The following is a 27,728-nucleotide window of genomic DNA, read 5'->3' as shown; positions in this document are numbered from 1 at the left end:
GTTGCACTTTTTTTGCTACTAAAATAGTCATTTCTTTTGAACTTCACTTTAATTTTCCATCTCTGATTAATATCTGTTTTGTACCATACACTGACAGCCACCAATCACAGCAGAGATGAGAGTCACATGATCAATCACAGCTCATCACAAGCAGCTCTTCCACAGGGAAGTTCATACTAATATATAGAAGCTGCACAGTGTCACTCACACACACACACACTAAACACCATCATGGAAACACACATGACATTTTAAAAATGCAATCAACATTCATTTAACATTAAATGTTTTTTTTTTACCTTGTTTGTTTGTTTGTTTGTTTGATCGATGTAAACCAATAACTGTAAAGCGTCTTTGAGTGTCTAGAAAAGCGCTATAAAAATTTATTATTATTATTATTATTATAAAACCCTAATGTACATAACTAATTAGTACATACTAATTCTTTTAATTAGTAAAAAGAAAACTATGAAGAAACAAAGTTATTTCAACAAAAATACATCAAATGTGAAGTGTCACGCAGGGAATTGACCGTTCGCAAAAGCCACGCCCCTTAGTTATTGTTACTACGCCCGTCAAACAATTGAGAACCATAGCCATGGCTGGGTTGAGATCCATACATTAAGTGATTGGTTTTGGAGTAATGCAGCAGACATATCCTCCAGGGCACGACAGAAAGTATAGACAGAATAGCGCACGGGAGCACATGCACAAAACAGTTTTGTAAAATTATATATCAATAATTTTTATTTGATCATATATCATTTTACAAAACTGTTTTGCGCATGTGCTCCCGCGCGCGCTATTTCAGTCACAACACTGCAATCAGAGGACGCGCTGAAACCATCAACTCTCGATGCGGTTCTCTTCATAACTCGTAGCCGACTGAGAAGGATATATTTGTGTAAATAGTTGTGCAACTGCGCGAACTTTGTTTTGAAGTTTAATGTTTGAGTTCCAGAGGAATTTGTGACTGTGTACCTGTTCAACCACATCAAAGTTTCGTAATCAAAGTCTCTTTTTTTCCCTCTTGTTTGCTAACTGATGAGGGGCCGCAGTGCCGTAGTGAATCGTGTTTGTAGCCTATTTTTTAATAATAGTTGCAAGCAATCATAAAATACAGCAAGTTTTAAGCCCGCGCAGACCTCACTGCCATAGGCGCATCATTGCACTATCTTGATGAAATCGGAATGTTTGACGGAGGTCCTCCTCCTTAGTTACAGTTGCTGAGCTAGGATTGGACGAGAACCGTTAGAGGGCGGGGTTTTGCGAACGGTCAATTGTGGGAATGTCAAATTAAGTTTTCCACTGTAAATTATACAATGAGTTGTTCTTTTCCACTTTCAAAAACTGTCAATTTAACAGTATTTTACAGTAAAATTACATTAAATGTACCATTAGATCGATCACAGTAATTTACCGTTTATATTATAGTACGGAAACTTTCTGTTAACCAATTAACAGTTTTTAACTGTAGCATTTTTACAGTCGTTTACCGTTAAAATCACGATCATTTCTTAAAGGGACAATCACACATTTTTATTATTGTTAATTTTTTGCTCTCGAGTTGCACAGATAGTCATTCATTTGAACTTTCTGGCTAATTTTCCATATCTGGCTACATTTAACAGTAGATTTAATGAGCCTTTAAGAAACTTGGGTCGCATATTATTAATATTTATGGCTTCTTCTTCTTCCCTCAGTGAATGAACAGACTCAACACATCTTTATAAACATGGACAGTCATTAATATTTGTCGGATGTCACGTGGGCTGCGTCTGAAACTCTCTCAAGTAGGCACTTTTGTTAAATAAGTACTTTGTGCTAAAATCTCTATACAGTAGTCAACATTTGAAGTGGATCAAAACCTTTCAAAGTTATACATGAGTTTTGAACATGTCATCATAATGGCTTTGCTTATTATCTCATTTTGTCACATACACCAACTATATATTTCAGACGCAGCCAGAGTTTTATCAAAATTACTGTAGATTATATTCCCTTTAGTTAGATTTAAAAATGTTAAATATCAAGTGCTACTCTGTTAATGTCGTACATATGATGTGGTACAAATAATATAGCTTTTTAATTTATTTTATTTTAGTTTATACTCTTTGAAAGTTGTTGTCAGTGTTTTATTGAGTGTCTAAATCATGCAGAAGCCACTGGCCAATAGTGACGTCCGGCCTGGGAAACTGACATCTTCACTCTTTATTAAAATATTATTACAATATTCTGTAAGCATATTGCATAGTTGTGCTTGTTTTATTTGTGATAGTGTAATGAAATATGCCAAGTTATGCAACATAATATTTCTCCAGGATGTCATACAAAGAAATTATGAACGCATACAAAAACAAGAGAGAACCAGCAAAATATTGTATGTATGCAAAATATCTGTTTGCTTGTTATTTTTCTGGAGCTGCAGTTTACCTTTTTTGCCGAATAATGTGATCAGATAAATACTTTAAACCAAGGTTAGTTCTTCCCTCATATTTAAAACATTTTTAAAAAAATTATAAAATACATTTTACTCATTTTTTTGATGGTTTATTTAAAGGGGTGTTTGATTATGATTAGACTTTTCTAGCTGTAGTTAGTGTGTAATGTTGTGTTTGATCATAAACAACATCTGCAAAGTTACAACGCTCAAAGTTCAGAGCAAAGGGAGATATTTGCTTTTAAATAAATAGTTTTTTAAGAACTACAACAAACGGCTGGTAGGAACTACACGACATTCCTCCCGGGTTAGTGACATCACCAACCCTAGAATTTACATAAACCCCGCCCCCTGAACACGATTTATAGATTATCATGACAGAATATGCTAATCAATGACTAGAAGATAACTACACATAAGCTTCATAAATTCATCAACTAACCATTCATAAAAGGATTTTTAAAAAAATGTAATTTTCAGTGCATGTGTGTGTGTGTGTGTGTGAGGTAAAAGAACACAAGCTCTTGTAGCTCCGCCCCCTGTGCCGGGAGCAGCAGCTCATTTGCATTTAAAGGGACAGACACAAAACGGTGTGTTTTTGCTCACCCTCAAAAAGTGACGATTTTAACATGATATATAATAATATCTGTGGGGTATTTTGAGCTAAAACTTCACACACACTCTGGGGACATCAGAGACTTATTTTACATCTTGTGAAAAGAGCAAAATACCACCCCTTTAAAACTTGTAATGTCATTAAAAACAAATACGTCACTTTTGGCCACATTTCTCTAATCTACTGCTACTTTTCCTGTTTTTCACCGTAAACATGCGATCGGCGGACTTCTTTAACCGCTGCGTTCACATCTCGCATCTTTTGCAGCGTCCAAAGTGCCATTTTCCTGTTTAATGAAAGTGATATGAATATTTTGACCAACATAAAGCCTGAATACTCCTGATGAAGCTCTGTTGAAAACACCAGGTGTGTGTGTTGTGTTCGAGGAAGGATCGAGCAGCTTCATCATAAAGGTGATCAAAACTGCTGTAAATATGAGCTAACATAAACCATAATCACGCTGGTGTCCTGACAGGGCTCATTACCCACACATCGGGATCCAGATGTCATCGACACAAGCGCGGATGAGTTCAGCGCCAGCATCTCAAGAGCTCTCAATAAACTCGCATTATTTTTACTCGACGGCTTTGCTTTTAATTAAAACATAATCATCATAAACGGACCCATCAGAGGGTCTTAATCACAACAAACTTTCATTTGCAACCAGCTTTGCGTATTAAAATTAAACCACGCTATCATGTTTCTGCATAGACGAGAGAGACGCCAGAGAGCTCGAGTTCAGAAGAAATGATTTCCCAAATCCTATCAAGAGGAACCAAGGTGGCTTTCATTCCCAGCCGGTGTTTAATCAGGAGCCGGGATGATTAATGGCAAGCGGAGAAGTTTGTCATTTCTAGAAATTGAGTAAGTTGTCAGGGATTGGAATGATTCATCTTCTTCAAGTAATTTCACTTTTTAAAGTTTAAACCGTCTCTCCTGAGAGTTGAGGATTATGCCGGGTTTGAGTGAAGAGCACCTGCGCCTCAGATTAGAAACGGCTTAAACTCGACCCAGACGCGCCAGTAAAACACACACACGTCTGTGGTTTGAAGTTTCGCTCACACACACCTGACCTCTCCTGATGTAAAAGTGTCTTGGATCGCGCAGCTTTGTTTGATGCGCTGACGTAATTTCCACTGAAACAGGAAGATAAGGCGGGGCATATTGAATGGCTCCTCCCCCTTTTCAAACAGCCAATAGCATGTAGTTTACCTCACAGACTGACAGCACCATGGAAGCGAATCAGAGCGCTGGATTCAATAGTAGAAGTGTGAATAAATTCTAGCCATTTCATTCTTAACCAATGTACAGTTGGAAAATGGAATAAAACACACACACACACACACACACACACACACATACTCTCTCTCTCCAACACATATTGCTCTGTGACGAGTCAACGGTCTCTTTGGTCAGGTGGTGTTTATAGCACAGGGGGCGGAGTTTTAGATTCTAGAGAGCATTTGATTGGACAGAAGATGTGATGAGAAGTGGTGATGTCATAACATTTTTGAATGCTTATATATAATAAGTTTTGAATGCTTATATCTCCTAAATGCAAATTGTGTCATTGTTCTGGAGCACACAGATTATTCATAACCTTAAGGCTGACATATTCATACTAAAAGCTAAAAAAAAAACTTTCATTCATGAATTCATAAATAGTTGAGGCACTTTTCACTAAAACATCTGCACCAAAGTCTTCTTTACCATAATAATATGCATTATTAATTTTTCAAATGCCACTTTTGAAAAGCCCCCCCTCACGGTTCCTTCAGGCCGTCCCGTTAACAGTTCCTGACACCGGCTCTCCACTGAGATGAGATTGGGCTTAACACGATAATGAACGAGAGAAATGTCAGCCGCTTGATTAAAACACACTGCAAAGGTTGGATTTCCTGAACCTCGGATCCGACACAACACACACACACACACACACACACACACTCCCACGGGACCAATTACTCCACCATCAGGACATCTTCAGGACGGAGGAGTGTGTTTTCTCTCAGCCTGTCAAAACTTTAATCCGGGAGAGTGGAGGCTTTCAGACAGAGCCGGTGTGTGTGTGTGTGTGTGTGTGTGTGTGTGTGTGTGTGTGTGTTCAAGAGTAAGAAGGAACCAGAACTATTGCAAACATCCCATCTGTCCCAAAAAGACCTCTGTGAAACCAGCTTTTGTCTGATAACTATAGTTTTAATAAGTCCTCTTAATAACTATAACGATAACGATAAACGACACATGATGAGACACAATAAAACATAATTTAAGCATTTGCATTTAAATAATGGGTTTTGATCCATTTAAAACCATCGGCTATAGCATCAAAAAGACTGATATATCAATATCGGCTGATACTTTATTATTTAAAAGAATGTAAAGTTCATTAATAATATATAATGTGTAATGATGTTGTTCTATAATAATAAGGCAAATATGAGTTCATGTTGTTAATAAGAAACATTTGATGGCAAAAATAACCAGTCTGAAGGTTGTCATGTCTTATTAGTTTAGTTTATCTAACTTTGTGCCTCTTATAATGTTTAATGGATCCAATCCATGTGCAATAAAAAGATTTGATGATGCAGTAATATCAAATCATTTTGAACTTTGCTCATTAAAAAACATGATCAAATCAGTAATTATGTTAATGAAAAAAGTTAGTGAAAAATATTGGTATTGGAATTGATAGTTGTTATATATACCGGTGTATATATATAGGCCTATAGGCCTAATTTATTTTTTTTATAACAATATGTTTCTTGTGGTTTACTTATAATCACTTATATTATAGGCCTACACGTATTCAGTTATATAATCGCACTGTTATTATGATATGATTATTGTCATTGCATAGGAAAACATATCAACAGTGTTTTGGAAATATTATCTATATAAAACAGAAGTTTACTCACGGTTTGATGGATCAACAGAAAGCTGGAGTCTCATCTTAACATCAGATCCTCGTGAACTCTCATTACACTGTTACACTGTCACTGTGGCTCTTTACATCAACCGCTCTGAACAAACATATCATCCTTCAACACGACCAGACGCCATTAACACAAACCATCCGCGAGTTTCATTCTGAAGTCGATCAGAGACTCAAACGAGCTGTTTAAACAGAACCCCCCAACGCCAACATGCTCTTACTCTTCACTCCTCCATTAAAGTGTAGAATCCGTTCAATTCGCGTTCTGACGCGACGCTCAAGGCCTGTGTACAGGTGGGCGGGGCCTATGGTGCGATGACGTAACACTATCCGTCGATGTGTTGCTATAGGCTGACTGAGAATTCAGCTTTGAATATCACATGAATAGATGTGATGTTTTAATATATATTTCATATATATTATAATATTCTAAATGTATAATATAGGCCTATTGAAAATTCTTATTCTGATTGTTTGTTGAAAATGTATTGCTGAACATGTTAAATAGCTACAGGTGAAACCGGAAAAAAATTTAATACCGTGCAAAAGTGCATTTATTTCAGTAATTCAACTTAAAAGGTGAAACTAATATATTATATAGACTCATTACATGTAAAATTAGATATTTCAAGCCTTTATTTGTTATAATTTTGATGATTATGAAAACCTTTTCACAATATTCTAATTTTGAATTTGGGGTTTTCATAAGCTGTAAGCCATAATCATCAAAAATATAACAAATAAAGGCTTGAAATATCTCACTTTGCATGTAATGAGTCTATATAATATATAAGTTTCACCTTTTAAGGTGAATTACTCAAATAAATGAACTTTTGCACAATATTCTCATTTTTCGAGTTTCACCTACCAATATTAAGGACCATCATCATGCTATTTGATTATTAATATAGTGAATTATACTGTAATCAATAGTTTAGAAACCCACACCCTACTGATGTCACTGAAATGTGTCCCAAGTGTCTCTAAAATACACACAGACGAGAACTTTTGTTTATGCCGCAGAATAAAGCCTTTAAAATGATGGCATCAGAATGTAAAATTTTAATGGAAACACAACTGAACTTTTGAGGTACACCAGCTTTTGACCGGTGGATTTTCCTTTGGCCTTCGGTCATAAGCTCTTATGAAGCCTGAAAGTGTGTTTACTTTGGATGGCAGTTCCTGAACGCTTCTGCATGGTTTGGCATCCATGGTTGTCCTCTTTACTGAACCAGCCCTGCTTCTCAGAGAAGCCCCGTGGCCTTTTATTCTCCATATGCACTCTCTCGCTCTCTCTCTTTCTATTGAGAGAAACCCCTATAAATTAAAGGGACACACAAACACTGGGCACCGTAAATCCAGGCCTGATAATCAGCACAGATGAATGGATGAGAAAGAAGGCAGGAATGTTTTGATGAGACTGATGCTCCAGATCATGTTCATCTGACCCGCCATTATATGAGAAAACAGCGTCAATGAAAGCCAACACAGGGAACGGACTGAGAGTAGAGAAGCATACTAATGTTTACATCCCAAATCACAGCCTTATTCCAATGGATTTCATTATTCCATTCAGTCTCTCTCAAGAATTACACTTAAACTATACAAAGCCCTTCCAGTGAATAATAATAATACAGAAAGATACAGAATGCTGAGAATCCAAACATTGCAAAGATGTTCTAGTGTAATATTCAGAAGTGTCAGTAGTTTATATTCCAGCAGACCTTGGCGCTGATCTAAATAAGAGAAGTACAGTAATCCGTGAGGAGAACCAATAAAGATGAATAAATACAGAGGTAATCTGCTCCGCTGACTCGTGTGTAACGCTCTCAGCACAAATCCCTTCACTTCACATTTTACAGTCCGTGCGAGAGATTCCAGACACACTTATTCATACACACCAACGGTTTGCTTTCAGCACACAGAAATATTTATACGGACAGACAGACAGACAGACAGACAGAACGACAGACAGATCGAACAACAGAACAGAACAAATGACAGACAGACAGAACGAACGACAGAACGAATGACAGACAGATTGAGAGACAGAACGAACGACAGACAGAACCACAGACACAGAACGACAGGTCAGACAGAACTACAGAGAGATTGAGAGACAGATTGAGACACAGATTGAGAGAAAGATTGAACGACAGATCGAACAACAGAACAGAACAAATGACAGACAGAACGAACGACAGACAGAACGAACGACAGACAGATTGAGAGACAGAACGACAGACAGAACGAACGACAGAAACAGAACGACAGAGACAGAACGAATGGTCGACAGAAACAGAACGACAGACAGATTGAGAGATAGGCAGAATGAGACAGATCGAACAACAGAACGAACGACAGAACAAATGACAGACAGAACGAACGACAGACAGATTGAATGACAGATCGAACGAGATTGAGAGACAGACAGAATGAGAGACAGATTGAACAACGCAACAAACGACAGACAGATTGAGAGACAGAACAACAGACAGATTGATAGACAGACAGAACGACAGACAGATTGAGAGACAGAACGACAGACAGATTGAGAGACAGACAGAACGACAGACAGATTGAGAGAGAACGACAGACAGATTGAGAGACAGACAGAACGACAGACAGATTGAGAGAGAACGACAGACAGACAGAACGACAGACAGATTGAGAGACAGAACGACAGACAGATTGAGAGACAGACAGAACGACAGATTGAGAGACAGAACGACAGACAGATTGACAGATTGAGAGACAAATCGAACAACAGAACGAACGACAGAACAAACAGACAGATTGAACAAGACAGAACGAGACAGATTAAATGACAGATCGAACGACCAACAGAACGAACAACAGATAGAATGATAGATAGAGGGATAGACGGACAGAACAACAGACGAACAGATGGATGGATGAACAATAGATGGATGGATGAACAATAGATGGATGGATGAACAATAGATGGATGGATGAACAATAGATGGATGGATGGATGAACAATAGATGGATGGATGAACAATAGATGGATGGATGGATGGATGGATGAACAATAGATGGATGGATGGATGGATGGATGAACAATAGATGGATGGATGAACAATAGATGGATGGATAAACAATAGATGGATGGATGAACAATAGATGGATGGATGGATGGATGGATGGATGGATGGATGGATGGATGGATGGATGAACAATAGATGGATGGATGGATGGATGGATGGATGGATGGATGAACAATAGATGGATGGATGGATGAACAATAGATGGATGGATGAACAATAGATGGATGGATAAACAATAGATGGATGGATGAACAATAGATGGATGGATGAACAATAGATGGATGGATGAACAATAGATGGATGGATGAACAATAGATGGATGGATAAACAATAGATGGATGGATGAACAATAGATGGATGGATAAACAATAGATGGATGGATGTATAGACAGATAAAAACGACAGACAGCGAGTTTAGGCCACAATGTTTATTCAGTAGTGTTGTTTTAACTTATAGGTACAATACTGTCTGCTTTGTACAACTAAAAAAAAATTACCATTTCATTCCGCTGTGCTAATAACACAATAACCACAACTCTAGCATTCCCGGCGAAACCGTATCGCGGCTACACGCTTCCAGATGGTAGGCACTTTTAAGGCAAGGTTTAAAACATTTGTGAATATACATTTATATATAATTCTATATAGATTTTTTTTTCCCATACATGAATAAGTAATTGGATGCAAAGGTCAGATGTATACTCAAAAAAACTAACAGCTAACAATTAAAACAAAAGAAAATCCTCAAATGTGGCCAAAGGAATACACAGCATCGTGGAGATCCAACGAGTCTTTGGGTTTGCAGAAGTTTCTCAGTACCTTTGCTCTGATGCGTCGATCCGTACAGGGAGTTGGTCACAGTTGGGAACGTCGGTCAAGAGGGAAGGGGAAATACACAGGGATTCACGCGTTACACGGATGTATAGAGCGATTCAATCATCCGGATCCGTTACTGGCCTCCGTAAGGGTTTCGGTGAGCACTCTTGATTTCAATGGTTGCCAGTTCGTAAAGCGTACACATCAGATCTACTCTCTCCACCAGCTAATGACAGCGATCGCTGCAGTGTGACGTGAGGATACGTGGACTTTCATCAGAGAACATCAGACCGGCTCTGATCAAAGGAGGACAGGTCGTGTCAGTCGACTCTGGGATCATCAGTTCAATAAAGCAGACGCTTTTCAACATCTGAGGGAAGATTTACAGACACGAGAGGGTCGTTCCTCCAAACCTACAATCAAACTCGACTCTAACGGGTCTGGTGACGTATTTACAGATCTACGCACCAATAAACGCTGAACCTGTGAAATAAGCCAATGAGCTGCAGGGAAACATTTAGCAGTTATTAGACAGACGACAGAAAGGCATTGTTCAACATCTGAGAAAATGATAAATTAATGAAACACTTATGGTCAACGTCAGACATGCTGGATGAGAAATGAAATCAGGACTGATACAGAACAATTATATTCAATTATTCCACTTTAAAATGTTTCTTTACAGTTTAAAAAGTAGTCAGCGACTAAAAACTGCTCCTGTGACGCGGATGTCCTCGCCTTTACAGATTGGGTTTCTTTTCAGCCTCTTCAAAATACACAGAAAATAATGTTTAAATACAGAGAGATGCTTTTTCATTAAAAAAAAAAAAAAAAAAAAAAAGGAAAGAAAAGGTCTTAATTACAATACTCTATGCGAAAAGCTTTCCTTTACGTTATTTATTTTTTTCCTCGCTCATGATTTTGTGAATGCAGAAGGAGTTTGTCGTAGTCACTGATATCAGACCATCGCTGGTGTTGGTGGAGCGAGTTTATGCGTAAAACTCCTTGGTCGGGGCTTTCTGATAGGCCGCTCCAGAAGGTTTTCTCTCCCCGAGGTCGTAACTGCCTTCGTCCTTCTTTCTCATGCGATAAACCAGCAGGAGGATGAGGAAGATGGCGAAGAGGAACCCGATCACTCCTCCGGCAATCACGGCTGCAACACAATAAGGGACTCGCTTTATTTCAGTTTACAGAAGCATTTGGTTTCTCACACCGTGTTCTAACCAGACACGATGCGATACGATTCCAGCGACAAATTACTTTGTCTGTCCGCGACTAAACGCGACTGCAAATGCGCCACAATCAATCAAAACCACAGCCAATCAGAACACTGTGTGGGCGGAGTCTCCCGGCGAGTGCACAGCCAATCAGAACAGTGTGTGGGCGGAGTCTCACGGCGTGTGCACAGCCAAACAGAACAGTGTGTGGGCGGAGTCTCGATGTGAGTGCACAGCCAATCAGAACAGCGTGTGGGCGGAGTCTCACGGCGAGTGTACAGCCAATCAGAACAGCGTGTGGGCGGAGTCTCGCGGCGAGTGCACGGCACCAGAGAGTAATCTTGACGCCACTCACAAGAAAATGGAAAAATACATAATGAAATTCACAAATATTTCACCATTTAAACATTATTAAAAATATGTACTGAGTTACTAAAACAATCTACATGAAAGAATACACTCGTTTATTCACAGTTTGAACGTTCTTGTTTCCAATTGTTTAATTTCTAGATCTGAGGTGAATTATCCATTGTTGCTTAACAACAGACACAAAGTGTGGCAATGATAATCTCAGGCGCTGTTTATGTGCTTTATTTAATGTTAAAAGCGTGTCATGTGACTTTGAATATCATTTAGTGCTCCAGCTTTGTAGCTGTAAAAGCAACAGTGGATAATTCTCCTCAGATCTTGAAATTAAACATGGAAACAAGAATGTTCAAAGTTTTTAGTAACTCAGTAGCCTATGTATTTGTAATAATGTTTAAATGGTGTAATATTAGTGAAATTGATTATGTACTGTGCTCCGTCAATATTACCGCGAGACTCCGCCCACACGCTGTTCTGATTTTGATTGATTTTTTTGATTATTTAATCAGGAAGGTCCCGTTGAGATACAATATCTCTTCTACCAGGAGTCCTGGTCAAGATAGGCAGCACAAGAACTGCAGTACATAACACAACATAATAAACAAACCCATATCTAAAAGACAATACAAATCCTAATCAACTATTAAAACATTTACACCGTTCTATAAAAACAGACTTTAGGATGTTTTTAAACAAAGCGAGAGCATATTTCATGTGTAGTATCCCAGCAAGCAATTTTTTGCGTTTAAAAGTCCAAAAGTCCGTCCAAACACAGCCAGACGTCGAGGCTAAAACAAGGCAACATTTGGGCTGTCAGTGAAAATTTAATAGACGTCTAAACCATCGCCCAAGAATAGACTAGTCACCAATTGACCCTTCGCAGGGAGCTTGATTGACAGGTGATCTGACCAATCATACTTCGCCGAGAGTCAGTAGGAGAGTTAGTAGATTAACATGGGAGGATTTGAGCTTGAGAAGCGGAGTGTACTGACGTCTTTCCGAGTTAAAACAACATTCCTTCTGATGTTCATTCATGTTTATTTGATGCTATAAATGAACTAGAAGGAAGAGATGATCGGTTCACGAGCGGCTTTAACTGAGCGATCTGTCACGACGACACAATAAAGAGCCACAAAACGCTATTTGTTGTTTAAATTAATTTTAAAAAATGACCAAATTTGAAAGGTGAGACTTTATTTAATATGTTTCATTACAAAAGTAACCTGGTCTGTCCTGTCTGTCAGTGTCTCTCTGCTCCACGATGTGTTTTTCACTGCGTGAGAACATGGTGTGTGTGAGAGCGGCGTAGCTTGTCGGACATAGCAACAGTAACTAAGGGGGGCGTGTCTTTGCGAACAGTCAATTAGATAAAGAAATTAAATGAGTAAAAAAATGTTAAACCAAACACCTTGTAATTACTGTTGACTTTGCTTACATGATGGAATAACATACATCGCGCAAGTTATTTTGGCAAAAACGACATGCAACCAAACTCAAGGTTATTCTGGCTAGAAGTGTGTTACTCACAGCCGGACTTTATCGGGTCTATAGTTAACCCAGACGATGAAATGACGGCTATTGCTTGCTGGGATATAACTTGAAGCTCATTCCATGCATAAGGAGCATTGGGAAGCATATGGAAAATGTTGAGCATCTCGTAGTCATGCAAACTGCACGTCGCTGAATGTTATCTCGTCTGGTTAGGACACGGTGTCACAGCACATGTGAATATCATCCCCGTCGGACGACGTGACTCGATGTCTCACACAAAGCAGAGGCAGATTATGTCCATAATTAAATCAGGAACCCCTCGACGCTGCTGGAGGCTCGAGAGACTGACATGAGGAAATGTGTCGACCCGAAGCAGACGGTTTCTTCTTCTCATTGTGGTTCACAGGATATTAAAGATGAGTGTGCTTACATTAAGAATTTGGCCTTTGCACATCAAGAAATGGATCTGTTGTATGGAGACATGCTCTGAATGCATCTCTGCTGAGACTCGAGTGTGCGGTGAACTCTTGAAACTCCCAGCGAGAGAGGAAACCGTGAATTATCAGCAAGAATCCCTCAATGACATCTAAATTATTATAAAAATGTTCATTACTGTTCAGACTGACCTCAATTGGGGTCAGTAAAAAAAAAAAATATTATTTTTATAATGTTACAAATAAATTCTAAATAAATGCTGTTATTTTAAAACAAAGAATCCTGACTAAAGTTACACAAAAATATTAATGTTTTCAACATTGATAATAAACATAAATGTTGAGCATCAGATCTTCATATTATAGTGATTTCTGAAGGATCATGTGACACTGAAGACTGGAGTAATGATGCTGAACATTCAGCTTTGATCACAGGAATAAATTACACATATAACTTACACTATATATTCACATAGAAAACAGATGATTTACATTATAATAATATTTCACAATTTTACTGTATTTTTATCAAATAAATGCAGCCTTGGTGAACAGAAGAGACTTAAAAATGGTTCTGACCCCAAACGTTTGAACAGTGTGTGTGTGTGTGTGTGTGTGTGTGTGTGTGTGTGTGTGACAATGAATAATAAATATATATATACACATTTTATTTAACATGGTTGCATTTCCTAAAATTACTCAATTGTCTTGCAGTGCTGCTGTATCTTATTAACAGGAGTATTTATCAATAATAATTCACAGACCTGCCAAAACCTCTGTCCTCTGGAAGAGGTTTTCGGACTGGACCTCGAGCGGGGACCGAGGGAGGCTTGTGGTGCTCGTGACGGGGTTTCGACGCAAGTCTTCAGTGGCCAGATCTGGAGACTAGAGAGACAGAAGAGAGATCAATAGATAGTTTTATTTAATGCCATGTCAGCATCTAAGGCTATTTTCATGGCAAAAATGTAATAAAAAAAATACAAATATCATATAAATACAATAAAACCAAGCAAACAAACACAAGTCATATTATACATTTTTTTCTGAGAGAGAAGAGGACTCAGTAGTCATATTATACACTTTTTGAGAGAGAAGAGGACGTTACACACAGTTTCTGACAGCGCTGGACTCGGCATTACTGCACATTTATGTCATGTACACTCAGAGATCGAGTGTGACCAGGAGACCCCACTTACCCCTCGTCTGAAGACGGTTTCGGGTGATCAGATACAGCGCACATAACAGAGGATCCTCTAATAGCCTGTCAATCAACCACTGCACTAAAGCCATTGTTCATTTTTAAACTTTTGTTTTTCAGAAGATAAGGTTAAGGTTTCATCCTTTTTTTGTCTTGCTGTAGTTTTCAGGCTCCACTAGAACATGTTCTCCTGCTTGAATGTTGATTATTCTCCTCATATTCTCCATTGTTGCGGCTCCTCTCTTCCCAGTCTGTCAGTATCGCTCTGGATTCACTGCTTTACTACCACAGTGCATCGTTGAAGAAATCAACTAGAAACCGTATTCTCGCAATATTTGTATGTATTCTAAATAAAAGATACAGATTGTACTGAATGTCAGCTTATTTTGCTCATGATAAACATTTTTAGAAACTCTGCTTCTAACCACAGGTCGAGATCTGTCGCTCCAAACACACAAGTTTGCGATGCTGTTTGCGAATGTTCGTTAGAACGATGATTTCGGGAAACACCGACTCGTTGAACTGCTGATAACATAGTTGGCTAACGACTCTTTCGGGAAACACATTCCTGTCTCTATGAAGCCCCTCCTTCTGAAAAGCACACTGTGCTCTGATTGGTCGGCTGGAGCAGTGTGTTGTGATTGGTCGAGCGCTTCGAGTGTGTTTGGGAAATGTCCCTCCCCTTACCATAACCGCCAGTTTAACACACTACTAACTAACTCAACCAGGCCCCGCCCCTTTATTCTGCGTATGAATTATTATAATGAGGAATATTGTAACGTGTTTGTTCCCGGAAGAAACTCAAGACTACAATGGAGGCGTTTCAGGAGTTCAGAAACACTGACACTGATATAGAGAAGAGCTGGAGCTTCTTCATCCTCAAACAGCAACACTAATCTGAATTTCACTCGTGATTAAGTTTTTTTATCCGGCACTCACGTCTATCATAATTCGTTTCTTCTTGTCTTTAGGAGCGTCGCGTGACGTCGATGTCTCCACTTTCGGCGTGAAGTCTTTGGTGGAGTCCTGTGTTGGCTCTGCTTTGGGCGCGATGAACAGTGTGTTTACTGTGGCGACCTCCACCTCCACCTCTCCAGCTCCTGAAACACACACACACACATGCTTTCACACACATCCAACACGCAGGGATCAGATTGTGCTCCGGGAATCACTGAGGCTCTCCTTACCCGATCCCGATCCGGAGCTGAAGTCGTCGTCATCTTCAGGATACCCCCCCGACCCGACGTCCTCCAGGTATAAGTCATCGGTCAAGGACGGAGATTTGGCCGCAGACACTGCTATCTGCAAAGATAAAGAGATAAAAATGGATATTAAGCTTTTTTTTCGGCTTTGTTTTTTGAATAACCATGCATAAACATTATTCTCTCAAAAAAACAAACATGTACATGCATGTTGCTCACATATTATGGTAGCCCTGTTTTACACCTTTGCCATTAATATGTTTATAAGCAACTTAAAAAAGCACAAATGTCAGGGCATGTCAGAACATCTCAAGGACCCCAAAAACACCTCGGTCCCCAGAGTTTAAGTTTACAGACGTGCTCTAGAAAAAAAGTTCACAAGATGGAGAGGCAGAAAGCACACCCTGTTTATTTTCTTTATTTTTCAAAAGCACAATGTTTTATTTCGATTGTAAGTGGATGCATAAAAAAGTAGACATTTTTACAGCTTATTTTTTCATATTTCTTAAGTCTCTATGACTAAAAATGACGGAGTATTCTAAGTCTATTTTGCTGCCATGTAAAAAAAAACGAGAAAAATGCGCCCGCGCATTTGCCGACCCCAGAGGGTTAATATTTGAAGTCAGGAATCGGATACTTGTTATAAAATGTAAATTTCGATTCTTCTTATCGATTCCTTTGTGAGCATTTCAATGTGATTTTAAACCATTCGAGCGCGAGACGAGATGTTTTCAGTGATGCAGGCGTGTGTAACTATATTGGGCAACTCTTAAAGAGACCGCAGCCTTCACGTGCTATGGAAAAGATGATATTTTCCTCTTGTGAAATGGTATTTACCAGTGTGTTGTGTTCAAGTGCTTTTGTTGTCGTAATGTAGGGAAAAGATGGACTCACAGATCCAGATCCAGACCTGTTATTTGGCTAGTCATCTGCAACATCAAGAAGATGATTTATCAAAACTCAAACAGTAAATAATATGCTGTATATTCTCGGTATATAACGGTACTGTTAAAACTGAGTGTTAACGCATTATATTACAATTGTTAATGACACAACATTGTATAGGCAACAAAAACTATCCGCTAACAGTAGCAAAAAATGTTTAGTTGTGTACAATGCTTATTCACGACTCTTGCGTTGCTCTCCGCCATTTCGAACAGGTCAAAGGTTATCTCATCTCATGCATTAAAATATTCTACGAGCTGCCCGGTGGAAAATACCACATGAGGGGGTGTTCATGTGCATTTTCCACGTCGGCTTTTGGTATTTACCATAATTACCATAGCACGTGAAGGCTCCATAATATTCCTGCTGACGTCTCTATAATAACACTGTTTATTTCAATCGTATCTTTGTTCAGATGTATCTTTGTTTACGATTGCTATTTTTTCTTTAAATCTTTTTTTAATTACCGGTACTTGTCTTTAATAATGCTTGGAATATATTAGTTAGGCTAGTTGTTTTTCTGTGATATTTTTAAACCACAGGCAAACTGTTCTTTAGCCTGTTGATTTTTGTTCATGATATTCAGCTACAATTAAATGTTTTGCAGTAAGACTAAATGTGAATGATATCCAAGTTGTTTTGTTTTTTACCTTATTGGAATTAAAATTAGGAATCGAAATGGGAATCGATAAAATTCAAACGATACCCAACCCTAATTGAAACCACTGAACCCATCTTGCCACACGATGAGTATTCCCTTTCTGCTGAAATTTGAAAGTCAATATTTCTGCCTTAACACATATTATACACAGCCGAACCTCCTCATCAAAGCACAGACACACAAGCAAACTCCTCTCCACAACCGAGAGTTCAGAACGAACTGCACGCTCAGCCGTTTCTGTAGAGCCACTTCATGACATTTTAAAACACAGCAGGAACTTTCTATCAGCGGGTTAATCCTCAAGAGCCCAACCGCATCTCTGAAAGTCAAGCATTCACTAAATATTTGCATTACTTCAGCGAGTGGCACAAAAACACAACTAACCCAGGCCGTGCGCCTTGCTTGAGTCACGTCAAAGCCATTCTTTCCAGTGCAAACACACCTACGCTTGGCTCATTATGCATCGCTCCGTATTCACGGAACTCACTCACTCGTTTGCTTAGTGCAATTAACGCTGCGCTATTAAACATGGTTTTATTAAGAGAGGCATTTATGTGCATATTCTAGCAATCATGGCAGCAGTTACTCATCAAATGATGAGCAAATAATGGAGAAGAACATTATAATCGTGCAGATATTCCTACATACACACTTTATGCATTTAAAGAGTGTATTCAGGAGTCTGGAGACAGACTGTCCCAGTGAAGGCTCTCGGATCACGGACTTATTGATTCCACAAATGCACAAATCTTATGATCCTCTTGTGAGGGACCTACTTTCTAAAATATAAAGGCAGATGTATATTTTAATGTAGAAATATTTACACTGTGAATATTTTATTATGTATTATTAATGTTATATATAATAATAATAATGTTTTAAATTAAATAAAAAACATAATATAAATAATTAAAATGATAATTATGAATTATTTTATATTTTAATATTGTATGTATATATATTTTTTTTTTTTATATTGTATTTTATTAAAAAATATAAAAAATATATATATATATATACATACAATATTAAAATATAAAATAATATACAAATAATTATATATATATATATATATATATATATATATATATATATATATTATCTGCCTGCCTTCAGGTGGACGATGACGATGACGCAATTTTCATCTAGAAACAAACTTGTATTATTTTCATGTTATCACTGAAGCTGCTTTGATATTATCTGTATTGTAAAAAGCACTATATAAATAAAGCTGACTTGACTAATTACACTGTAGGCTACATGGTACATACAGGGTTTAGCACATATTTGTTTTGTGGTTTTGTGAATTGCCTTCCAGAATGCTCTACCGGAATGATTTGTTTGGATAGTATAACAATATTTAAATATCCCTGTCAGATGTTAATCACACTGTGCAGGTGCAACACAGATTTAGTGTTAACTATCAGTGGAGGTTTCTGTGGTAGTGCTAATCATGTCCCTCGTGTAGTTTGGTCTTTGTGGAGTAGTTTAAACTTTACAGGCCTCGGAAACCAGCATCAGTCCGACCCCGTTCGTGACGGTCCATCCATACGGACCCGGCCTAGAAAAGGCCCATAGTGTGGTCAACATAAACCCTACAGAGAGTGAGTGGCACATATACCGGAGTCTTTGTTTTAAAGTTGACATATTATGCCCCTTTTCACAAGATATATAAATCTTTGGTGTCCCCAGAATGTGTCTGTGAAATTTCAGCTCAAAATACTCCACAGATCATTTATTATAACTGGGTGAGCAAAAAAAGTGTCATTTTTGTGTGCGTCCCTTTAAATGCAAATGAGCTGTAGCCCCGCCTCCATTCAGAAGAGGGCGGAGCCTTTACACAAGCTTCAGAAACTCCAGCAATAACAGAACACTACAAGCGACATGTTACCATTCATTTCAATGGGGAGCGTGCGTTTTCCGGCGACACGCACAATCGCGGCCGTTGGCGACGCGACAAAGTTGAGATCTGTTTAACTTTATGCAAATGAAGAGCGACTTTCGGGAGCGACAACCAATAGGAGTGAAGTCAGTGGAGCGCGTGATCATCCGTCACTCTCTGACAGAGGCCAGCTGAACGAGAAGCTGATTTTAGCCGTCAGAAACTGTGCTGTAAGTTGTGATGTATCTCCGTGTGCATACAGTGGTGTTCCCAGCACTGACTCAGAGCCGGACTGGTGTCGTGAACACATATAGACGGTATTTGCCCGTTTGCTGCAGTTAAATAGCCGCGATGGCAAAAAGCACTCACAGTTTCTCGATCATCTAATATTATGCATGTTATACTGATTACATTTATATTTAGAACTTTCCTTACAAAATGTTTGTTTGTAGTGGCAAGAAAACGGATTTGTTGTTTACAACATGGAGGAACATCCGTGAATGTCACTCACACACATTACTAGGCAACCAGTAGCGGGAACGCCCACTAGCGACCGCACCGCCAGCCACTGGCGACCAGCAGCGACAAAGCTTGTAGTGTGAACGTAGCCTTACGGAGAGACTCAGGAAGAGTTTCTGGATGTTAGTGGAGACATTTGTGTAGTTGTTGTGGAGTTACACTGATCATCTCATCATCATGTTGAACTCTTACACAAGTGTCCACAGTTCCTGAGGTGTTTATAAGACAGCGCTGACATGTTCTGGTCACTAGTGTTCAGTCTGTGCTCGACCACAGAACAGTTTCAGGCTTTGCTGGATCTTCTGCCGTCGCGTTAGAACTGGTCTCTGCTGTCGCTTGAGGAACCAAATGTCGTGGCGTGTGTGTAAACCTGCAGATTAAGGGCCGACAATACAAGATCCTCTTCATACATCAGAAGCAGAGAGAAATCTGATCGTGTTATTTTTTGACATGCTTGCAGAGAAAGGCTCACCTAAACTAAGTTGGGTTTCACTTTTCGCGTTTTCTGTGTTGGTAGAAGCACCGGGGACCCGATTACACACTTACACACGGGAGAACTCAGATATTCATTATATGTCCCCTTTAAGATGCACAATACAATGCATTTATCTAATAAATGACCAACATTTTACATACTCAAAGTATTTGAAAAATCAACTCATCAAACTGGAAAAGGCCCGTTTTATAGAGGAACTTGTTTTTCTCCATGCAGCAGTAACTGAACATCGTCCTAATCAGAGCATTACATTGGCTAATCAAGAGTATTTGTACTTTTTTCTGTGTTGGTAGAAGCACCGGGGACCCGATTACACATTTACACACGGGAAAGCTCCGATTATCATGATATGTCCCCTTTAAGAGCCGTCCCTGTTCTCAGCTGATAGAGTCAAATGCGTGTTTGTGAGACGCAGTATCTTCTCTAAAAAGAGCCTCTTTCACAAAGAGAAGATGCTGAAAGGACACAATGATAAACCAGAACAATAACTTGCTAATTCAAAAGCAGCAGTGACTTCCCACAGAAAAGCATTCACGCTGATCAAAGCAGGAATTTGCTCAAAGCAACTTTATCTTAACCTCTCTAACCCAGCACTGCTATTCTCTCGGCGGACAATCGACTCGCCGGCCCACACCGCACCGCCGCTGATCTGCTCACACTCTTTCTCCACTGATTGAAATGCAAAGTACAAAGGACACAATTATCTGGGCCACACACACACACACACACGGTACATCAGCGGTGCTCGATATCTCGAGTCAATTCTTTCTGTCAATGGGATTCCAGTCAAAGTTCTGCAGTGAGGTGTCTAATGTGTCTTTATGTCTGAGGTAATAAACAGCGCTTAAGATGTTTTCAAAACCTTCTGAAGGAAAGCAGTTTACTCGAGTGCTCTTGAACGATCAGCGTCTAAAGCTTTGAAGCAAGAACACAAACAGATGCAGCGGATCGATGAGACGCTTTTGTGCATGAGTTGTGTATTCATATTCTGTGATCAGCATGGAAAATAAAAACGTGCAAGTCAAGAATCACTATTGTTCATGCTTTCAGTAATTAAACTTTGGGATTTAACTTTACATGTATATTATTATTTATAATACATGTAATATATATTTAAATGTATTTATTGATGATACTGGCATTCATTCATAGTGCTTAGTAAAAAGATGCAATTATATATATATCATCTTTATGCTGTTCCTAATTCCGATTTAGGAATTTTGGGGATTTAATGTGAAAATTACAATTAAAATATTTAACACATTTTTCATGTTAGATGTAATCAGGTGTGATTAATAAAAACAAAATGCAATTAATTAGATTTTTTCTTGATCAATTGACAGCATTAATATATTAATATGCATGAATTCTTAAAAAAATATATTATGTATGAATTAATATAAATATTTAATTTAATGTTTATTTAAAAAAAACATTTTATTATTTATATATAGCCTATAATCTATAACTTTTTTTATTTATAATATATTATGTATACATTATGTATAAAATAAATGTAATTAAAATAATAATAATAATTTTAGTTATTTAATATATATTATGCATATATTATATAAAATATAACTATATAAATTTAAATGTATTTAAATATGTATACATCTGATTATGTATTCATTATTTTATTATTATTTATTTGTATGATATATGTGTGTGTGTGTGTGTGTGTGTGTGTGTGTGTGTGTGTGTGTGTGTGTGTGTGTGTGTGTGTGTGTGTTATATACATACACACACATATGCATACATATATATTCAATTATAAAATTGTATTGATTGTGGTCACATGGACCGGCCTAATTACACCGGACATCCTTAAGACTGATTAGTCGACTACCCGTTTGCCCCTAATATACATTTGCTCATCCCAACCTGACACACATTTGTTGTGGGTGATTTCCTCGAGTCGGGCCAATGGCGTCACGTGCCGAGAGTAAAGTTCATCAGCGAGGACCGTGACGGGGGGTAACGAGCGCCTAGAGCTCGTCAGATCACAGTAATGAAGCGGCCCGCAGTGTCTGGACCCCGAATGAGACGAGTCACAGCATTCACTTCTGCCAGCCTCTAATGAACAGGCAACCAGCCGGAGGTTGAGCAGTTTCCATAGTGAGTCCGAGTGTGTAAGACAGAGAGAGAGAGAGAGCCCAGCGAGGGACGAGCGACTAAGGGAACAGACACGAGTGACTGAGGGAGCGAGAGATTACCGATGCTAAGGACAATCTGCTGCCCTCAGGTTACATCGCTAAAAGCCTGTCAAACTGCACATCTCATGCCTGGCAACCTCTGAGAGACCAGAAAGGCTCGCACTGTCTGACACATGCTTTAAGCCATGTGAGTGTTAAAGCGGGGAAATGGAGAGAGAGCTTTATGTGTTCAAAAAACACATTATTCTCCATTGTTGCGGCTCCTCTCTTCCCAGTCTGTCAGTAACGCTCTGTTTACTTCCTATCTCTATGAAGCCCCTCCTTCTGAAAAGCACACTGTGCTCTGATTGGTCGGCTGGAGCAGTGTGTTGTGATTGGTCGAGCGCTTCGAGTGTGTTTGGGAAATGTCCCGCCCCTTACCATAACCGCCAGTTTAACACACTACTAACTAACTCAACCAGGCCCCGCCCCTTTATTCTGCGTATGAATTATTATAATGAGGAATATTGTGACGTGTTCGTAGAAGAAACTCAAGACTAGAGCGGAGGCGTTTCAGGAGTTCAGAAACACTGACACTGATGAGAAGAACTCATCCTCAAACAGCAACACTACACACTAAAACATGGAAAAAACATCATAGGCTTTAAAAAAATATATTTTGACTACTTTTATCCATCAAAAGTGCTAAAGCCTGTAAAGCTTATATATAAAAACTGAACACTGAAGTCTTGTGGAGCGTTTATAAGGCGGTTTGAGGATTAATAATCACGACTGGTGGAAACAGCTGTGTGTGTGTGTGTGTGTGTGTGTGTGTGTGTGTGTGTGTGTGTGTGTGTGTGTGTGTGTGTGTGTGTGTGTGTGTGTGTGTGTGTGTGTGCGCTCGAATACTCGAAAGGTAAATCAGCCGAATAACACTCTCTGTGTTAGAAAACTTCTACTTGTGGTATATTGTATAATTATATTGCTTTAAACTTTCATTGTTTGGGGTTCATGTTTTAGAACGAATTATTTTATGCTCATCAAACCTGTATTTATTTGATCATAAATACAGTAAAAACAGTAATACTGTGAAATATTATTATAATTCAAAATAGTTGTTTTCATGTGAAAATATATTGTAAACTGCAGGGTTCGTACAGATACTGTAAAAAAATAACTTCCAGGACGTTTCAAGCACTAGTTTGGGGGTTTTCAAGGATACACTTATCAAACAAAATCTTTATTATCTTTCAAAAAAAAAAAAAAAAAAAAAAAATTCTAGATAAATAAAAATAAACTAATAAAACAAAATGGTAACCATTGAAAGGATACTATGACAAATATATTGTTCTAATACGAGTCTTTACTGTCACTTTTGATCAATTTGATGCTGAATAAAAGTATTTATTTCCAGAACAAAACAAAACAAAACTCTGACTGACCGCACACTTTTGAACAGTAGAAATTTAGTGAAAAATATCCTTTAAACAAGAAAATACAATGTGCCAATGTATAAGCAAAATAAACGTAGGTCATGGGAAACAAGACACATATTTTTGTGTATTTCTATTCTATTAACGACAAGAAGATATTGTGTGTGTTCAGTGTACAGTTCACAGTTCACAGGCTCACAACTCAGACCACATAAAATGTCACACAATTATTGTGTTTTTATGATTATTGCTGTCACTTGTGCAAGAGTGAACCACCAAACAACTGCATGCATAAAGTTTGGCTACTTTTGTACGGGATGTTTACACGACACTGTTTTCAACTAAAAACGTGAAACTTATTATGCATTCTGGCCGTTCATTTACACGACAACAGCGTTCTGGGCCTGAAGACGCAAACTTCAAACGGGTTTCAAAGTGCAAGTTTTTGAAAGCGATCTCCGTGTAAACAACAAAAACGCAAATCTCTGAAGACGATGGCGTCATCCACATGTGTATTACGTGTTCAGTCGCATTTCATCGCCATCTACTGGCCTGGCAGCAGAATACAGCGTTTTTAGTCGTTTTCGTGGATCCGTGTGTCAAGTCATCTTCATTTATATTGCGCTTTAAACAATGTAGATTGTTTCAAAGCTGCTTTACAGAGATAAACGTATAATTTAAGGTAACATATTGTTTTGTCTTTATAGCGGTTCTTGAATAATGTTATTTTCCAGCTAAAGTTAGTTTTGATTGATTCACTTCCGTCGCAACGATCATTAGTTATTATATTAGGGGCCGCTAAGACGACAGCGTTCTCTCTACACAGACTTTAAACTGAACCTGTGAGAAACACTGATGCTCACGTGCGCATTAATAATTAATTCTATAGTTATGTGCGTTTGAATATATGTGCGCATGTTTGTAATTCCCTACAAACCAAGCCTCAACAAACTACTTGTCTTGCCTATAAATTTTGATACAGAATTTTATTTTATTTGATCAATTCGGGGTAGATACGCGAACTGAATTTTCCCACAATGCTTTATCTATAGATTGGGGATCGTGTTGACAGTGGTGTCGTCTGTCCGCGGGAAAACTCCAGGGAAAAACTTTGTTTTAAGCATATCGTTGTCGTGTAAACACACCCTAAAATATTTTCATGACTTTTCATCACAACTTTTTATCTTTTGCCAAATCAAATTCGATAATGTGGTTCAGATAACATAATATTTTGAGTTTCTATTAATGAAACCAATTTCTTTCATTGCATTTACTCAAATATTTTATTTCAATTAACTTACTTTAAGTTAAACAAACTATTTTTACAGTGCAGACACACACATTAGGGATATCTGAAGATATCAGAGACAAAACACGGTTAATCAAACCATCAAACGGGCTTTTCAAGCATCTATTTACTCCGGAATATAGGGGATGATCTCTCTGAGGTTTTATGGCCTTCCTAAGGTTCATAATCAGGAACTAATTAACAGGAAAACGAGCTTATCCAGGAAGTGGACACCAATCAAAGTCAAGCCCAAACCCGAGCGGGTCTGGACCGGGTCCAGGAGAGCTGACATCACTCCCGGTCTGATCTACACACCAGAATCTCCTCATCGGTCCTGCGAGACACACGAGGCCTTTCCTCTTTCTCTGCGGGGAGGGTTCAGAAATGCTTTGAAGCCGACTTTGACTGATCAAGGGATATGAGCTCCATAAACGTCTGGGAGTTTTAGGAAAGTGCTCATTGAGCTCTGATCCGTGGCACACAATGAGGAATCAACCGTAGACCTCCAACATATAAGCCTCCGCAGATCTGGGCTCCAGAGGCGACTGTATTCATCAAGAAGAAAGCCATGAATGCATTCACACCGAGAAAGACTCTACGGTTTATAGTCCATATTTCAAAGCACAGAATCCCAAAAATAAAGCATTTTTTTTATACTGAATAGAAAACGGTGACGTTTATAGTTCATATTTCGAAGCACAGAATCCAAAAATGAAGCATTTTTTAAAAACTGAAATATGGCATGAAGGACTATAAACGTTACCATTTTCTATTCAAAGCACAGAATCCCAAAAATAAAGCATTCTTTAAAAACTGAATAGAAAACGGTAACATTTATAGTCCCTCATGCCATATTTTTAAGCACAGAATCCAAAAATTAAGCATTTTAGAAAACTGTGACGTTTATAGTCCTTCATGCCATATTTTAAAGCACAGAATCCCAAAAATAAAGCATTTTTAAAAAACTGAATAGAAAACGGAGACAGCTGCTGCTGAGAACGCTGGAAAAGCACCGTTTATTACCGACAAATCAGAGAAGTGAAGGTAAAATGGTGACCTGAAGATCTCAGCAGGTCTGCTCTGGCAGCCGTTGGTCTACAGCTCGCGCTCACACCGGTAAACGCGCTCGTGAAAGCATGTTGGGCCGGGAAGCAAGTGCACTGGCCCAGCACAGATTAATACGCTCTCAGATTCCTAAACAAACTGCAGTCTGACATACGCAGGCCGGCGCCACATTCCTGGGCTTGTGCATGTAAAGATACGAAGGGTCTCCGTGCCGGAGATGCAGGGGCAAACACTTCTGCAAGTCCTCTGACGGACCTTATGCTAAACGAGAGGGTCTAATCGGGAGTTTCAATGAACAAAATGCACTATAAAGTAGTGCTGGAACTAACGATTATTTTGATCATCGATTTATCTGTCGTTTAAAAAGTAATGTTAATTTATGTTATTCCACATTGTCCTCCAAACAATGTAGAGTCTTAAAGACCCCCTGTGGAGAAACTCAAGCTTTTTTTAAATGTAGTTTATGTGTGTATGTGGTGTTATTAATCTGCTTTAACACACACCATGTGTAAGTTCATAAGTGGACAGCATTGCTGAGTATTTTCTGCTTAAAACTGCAGTGAACCAAAGACAGTCTCAAACACACGGTTTGAAATCGCTGGTGTTTCTGACGTCACACACTACCTTGACCAATCAGATCAACGTGTGATCGTCCACCAGTGGATCTCTGAGTGAGTGAGTGGAGGCGGGGCTCATTTGCATATTCATAGAACCGCGCATACTAAATGAGGCAAGGGTGTCGAGTTACATTCAAGATATTTTAAAGCATGAAGATTTTTTTTATAAATACACACACATGCATGTATACATTTAAGAAAAATGTGTTATTTATATGTAAAATAGTCTATTTATATATAATATAAATTATATAAAAATATATATGCAGTATATAAATGCAAATATTTCTCAAATATATAGTACATGGACGTGTGTGTATTTATATATACAAAATAATTATACACAGTACACACACATATATTATGTAAACACAAACTTTTATTTTGGATGCGATTAATCGCGATTAATCATTTACACTGCGTGTTTAATATATATGATTATTTTTACATGCGTGTCTCAAACTCCATAAGGACATAACCATATTCTAAGTTATGCTATGAAAGCAATAAACAACATACAAGTCTGTCAAAGCACATGGCGGCACGTTGCGGTAACACACAGACACGAATAATCGATGATCGAATTCGTTGTCGATTATTTTCATTATCGTTTCGTTGGTGCATCTCTACATTAAAGTGCATCAAAAAAGTCAAACTAAGGTTATGCATCAAATACAGACATTAATAGGAGTAATTTTAAGCAGATCATAGCTGAAGCTTTCATGTGCAAGCATATATAAGGCCATCTTTTCTGCGGCCTGTAACCTGGCCTTGCTCTTAAAGGGCCGGAGAGATGCCGGCCCCTGAAACTGACCGGGGCCATAAACACCCGATCCTGTGACGGGCAAATATCTGACTGCGTTCTGCCACCGCTTCATATTAAAGCCAAGACTGCATATCATAA

General features: G+C 38.5%; 1 protein-coding gene across 1 annotated transcript in view; it reads right to left on the bottom strand.

The window, feature by feature from the left end:
• Positions 1–9,465: 9,465 nt before the first annotated feature.
• Positions 9,466–27,728, bottom strand: part of sdc2 (syndecan 2) — a 40,537-nt gene continuing 22,274 nt past the window's right edge. Inside the window, exons 2-5 of the mRNA XM_079590740.1 lie at positions 15,766–15,880; positions 15,518–15,678; positions 14,145–14,265; positions 9,466–11,025 (exon numbers count right to left, since the gene is read on the bottom strand). Of these exons, the coding sequence (XP_079446866.1) occupies positions 10,862–11,025; positions 14,145–14,265; positions 15,518–15,678; positions 15,766–15,880 (561 nt within the window). The 3' untranslated portion in view covers positions 9,466–10,861. The remainder of the gene's footprint in view (positions 11,026–14,144; positions 14,266–15,517; positions 15,679–15,765; positions 15,881–27,728) is intronic.

Source organism: Phoxinus phoxinus (assembly GCF_949152265.1).
Source record: "Phoxinus phoxinus genome assembly, chromosome: 19".
Classification (NCBI taxonomy): domain Eukaryota; kingdom Metazoa; phylum Chordata; class Actinopteri; order Cypriniformes; family Leuciscidae; genus Phoxinus; species Phoxinus phoxinus.
This window is presented reverse-complemented; position numbering and strand designations above follow the sequence as displayed.